Here is a 3,139-nt window from a genome sequence, read left to right on the forward strand (position 1 = left end):
AAGGGCCAGTTTGAACACTATCACTCTATGACTCTATGATTCGGACGTTACAGTACGAGGACATTCACTCACCTGCACATTAGCGGGGACACAGCCTGGAATCACAAAGGGCAAATTGTCGGCAGTGGTCTGAGACTTTGGCAAGAGATACGGGAAACAGGAGGGCTTGTACTTGGTCTTCACAGTCTACAATAAAAGATACCTTGGATTAAAACAGGCCGCAATCAATATATTGACATCAGTCTGAAGAAGGGTCTCGACCCGAAACGTCACGCATTCCTTCTCTCCAGAGATGCTGCCTGCCCCGCTGAGTTACTCCAGCACTTTGTGTCTATCTTCGATTTAAACCAGCATAGAAACATAGACAATAGGTGCAGCTAGTTTAACTAGAGAGTGAGAGAGAGAGAACTAACTATCAAGCCTGTGGGCGGATCAGAAGTATGCGTGACATAAAGGGCATGTCCCACTTTCATAGAAACATAGACAATAGGTGCAGGAGTAGAGGCCATTCTGCCCTTCGAGCCAGCACCGCCGTTCAATATGATCATGGCTGATCATCCAACTCAGTATCCTGTACCTGCCTTCTCTCCATACCCCCTGATCCCTTTAGCCACAAGGGCCACATCTAACTCCCTCTTAAATATAGCCAATGAACTGTGTGGCCTCAACTACCTTCTGTGGCAGAGAATTCCACAGATTCACCACTCTCTGTGTGAAAAAAAAATTTCTCATCTCGGTCCTAAACGATTTCCCCTTTATCCTTAAACTGTGTGACCCCTTGTTCTGGATTTTCCCAACATCGGGAACAATCTTCCTGCATCTAGCCTGTCCAACCCCTTAAGAATTTTGTAAGTTTCTATAAGATCCCCCCTCAATCTTCTAAATTCTAGCGAGTACAAGCCGAGTCTATCCAGTCTTTCTTCATATGAAAGTCCTGACATCCCAGCATCTGCAGTTTCTGCCTACACATAGTACACCAGGGTGAGATTAGATGAAAGGGAGACTCAAAAAGCTTTTTTCACACAGAGGGTGGTGGGTGTAAGGAACGAGTTGCTAGAGGAGATAGGCGAGGCTGGGATTATCCCAACGTTTAAGAGATACATGGATAGGACAGGTTTGGAGGGATATGGGCCAAACGCAGGCAGGTGGGACTAGTGTAGCTGGGACTAGTGTTGGCTGGTGTGGGCAAGTTGGGCTGAAGGGCCTGTTTCCACTGTGTCACTCTATGACTCTCCACAGCTCAGAGGGTCAGGCAGCATCTCTGGGGAAAAGGAATAGGTGACATTTCGGGTCGAGGCGCTGGTTCAGACTGAGAGTCAGGGGAGAGGGAAGCAAGAGATTAGATGGTGGTGTAGAGAGAGAAAGAACAATGCATGAAAGATACGCAAAACACAGCGATGATAAAAGAAAGGTGGAGCCCACAATGGTCCATTGTGGTCCGGTTTGGTTCAGCTTAGAGAGTGGATCTCGTTGAAACATATAAGATTATTACGGGTTTGGACACGCTAGAGGCAGGAAACATGTTCCCGATGTTGGGGGAGTCCAGAACCAGGGGCCACACACACACACACAGTTTAAGAATAAGGGGTCGGCCATTTAGAACGGAGACGAGGAAACACTTTTTCTCACAGAGAGTGGAATTCTCTGCCGTGGAGGCCAGTTCTCTGGATGCTTTCAAGAGAGAGCTAGATAGGCTCTTAAAGATAGCGGAGTCAGGGGATATGGGGAGAAGGCAGGAACGGGGTACTGATTGGGGATGATCATAGTGAATGGTGGTGCTGGCTCGAAGGGCCGAATGGCCTCTACTCCTGCACCTATTGTCTATTGTCTATTGTCTAATAAAAAATGGAACCCACCACCATAATACGAGACAAACACATATACTAAAGAAGGGTTTCGGCCCGAAACGTTGCCTATTTCCTTCGCTCCATAGATGCTGCCTCACCCGCTGAGTTCCTCCAGCGTTTTTGTCTATCATAGTAAATATTATTATACAACATTGTTACAATCCTTATTGGGGATGCATTCCACCCCCCGCGGTGCCCAGCGGTCCCGGAAATCCACCAGGGCGCACGTGGATAGCGCGCAGTCCTCCGCCTGGCGCCGTGACTCGCGGACGGCCAGCTTGGCGGTGGGAGGGTGGCGGTGGGAGGGGTGTCTGACCTTGGTGAAGTTCCACCGCTGGATGAAGTGCCGTGCCACGTCTCTTGCCGCGCCTCCGTGTACCACCACGCCCACGTCGCGCCACGGCATGCGCGGAGTGTCACTGCGGTCGATGAAATCTGCGGGGCGATCACGGAAACGCATCAGATTCAAACTGGCCAACAACCTCCCTTATATTCTATAGAAACAGATGCAATTCTTAAGGGTTTAAGAAGGAACTGCAGATGCTGGAAAATCGAAGGTAGACAAAAACGCTGGAGGAACTCAGCGGGTGCAGCAGCATCTATGGAGCGAAGGAAATAGGCGACGTTTCGGCCCGAAACCCCGAAGGAAATAGGCAACGTTTTTCGGAAGGGATTGGACAGGATAGATGCAGGAAACATGTTCCCGATGTTGAGGGAGTCCAGAACCAGGGGTCACACACAGTTTAAGAATAAGGGGTCACCGGCCATTTAGGACTGAGTTGAGGAATAATTTGATCACGGCTGATCATCCCCAATCAGTACCCCGTTCCTGCCTTCTCCCATTATCTCCTGACTCCGCTATCTTTAAGAGCCCTATCTAGCTCTCTCATGAAAGCATCCAGAGAACCGGCCTCCACCGCCCTCTGAGGCAGAGAATTCCACAGACTCACCACTCTCTGTGTGAAAAAGTGTTTCCTCGTCTCCGTTCTAAATGGCCGACCCCTTATTCTTAAACTGTGTGTGTGTGTGTGGCCCCTGGTTCTGGACTCCCCCGACATCAGGAACATGTTTCCTGCCTCTAGCGTGTCCAAACCCGTAATCTCACCAGACTCCCAGTGTGAAGAAGAGTCTTGACCTGAAACGTCACCTATTTCCTTCCCTCCATAGATGCAGCCTCACCCGCTGAGTTTCTCCAGCATTTTTTGTCTACCTTCGATTTTTCCAGCATCTGCAGTTCCTTCTTAAACACTTCACTATTGTGTGCCAAACATCCTTACCTTCGAAAGGTTTAT

The 3,139-nt window shown here is 49.3% G+C and overlaps 1 protein-coding gene across 1 annotated transcript in view; it reads right to left on the reverse strand.

Annotated features, from left to right (window-relative positions):
• Positions 1-3,133, reverse strand: part of LOC129715539 (phospholipase D2-like) — a 22,807-nt gene extending 19,674 nt beyond the window's left edge. The window contains exons 1-3 of the mRNA XM_055665415.1: positions 3,125-3,133; positions 2,164-2,282; positions 73-186 (exon numbers count right to left, since the gene is read on the reverse strand). Coding sequence (XP_055521390.1) covers positions 73-186; positions 2,164-2,253 — 204 coding nt within the window. The 5' untranslated portion in view covers positions 2,254-2,282; positions 3,125-3,133. The remainder of the gene's footprint in view (positions 1-72; positions 187-2,163; positions 2,283-3,124) is intronic.
• Between the last annotated feature and the right edge of the window lie 6 nt (positions 3,134-3,139).

Source organism: Leucoraja erinacea, unplaced genomic scaffold (genome assembly GCF_028641065.1).
Source record: "Leucoraja erinacea ecotype New England unplaced genomic scaffold, Leri_hhj_1 Leri_122S, whole genome shotgun sequence".
NCBI lineage: Eukaryota > Metazoa > Chordata > Chondrichthyes > Rajiformes > Rajidae > Leucoraja > Leucoraja erinaceus.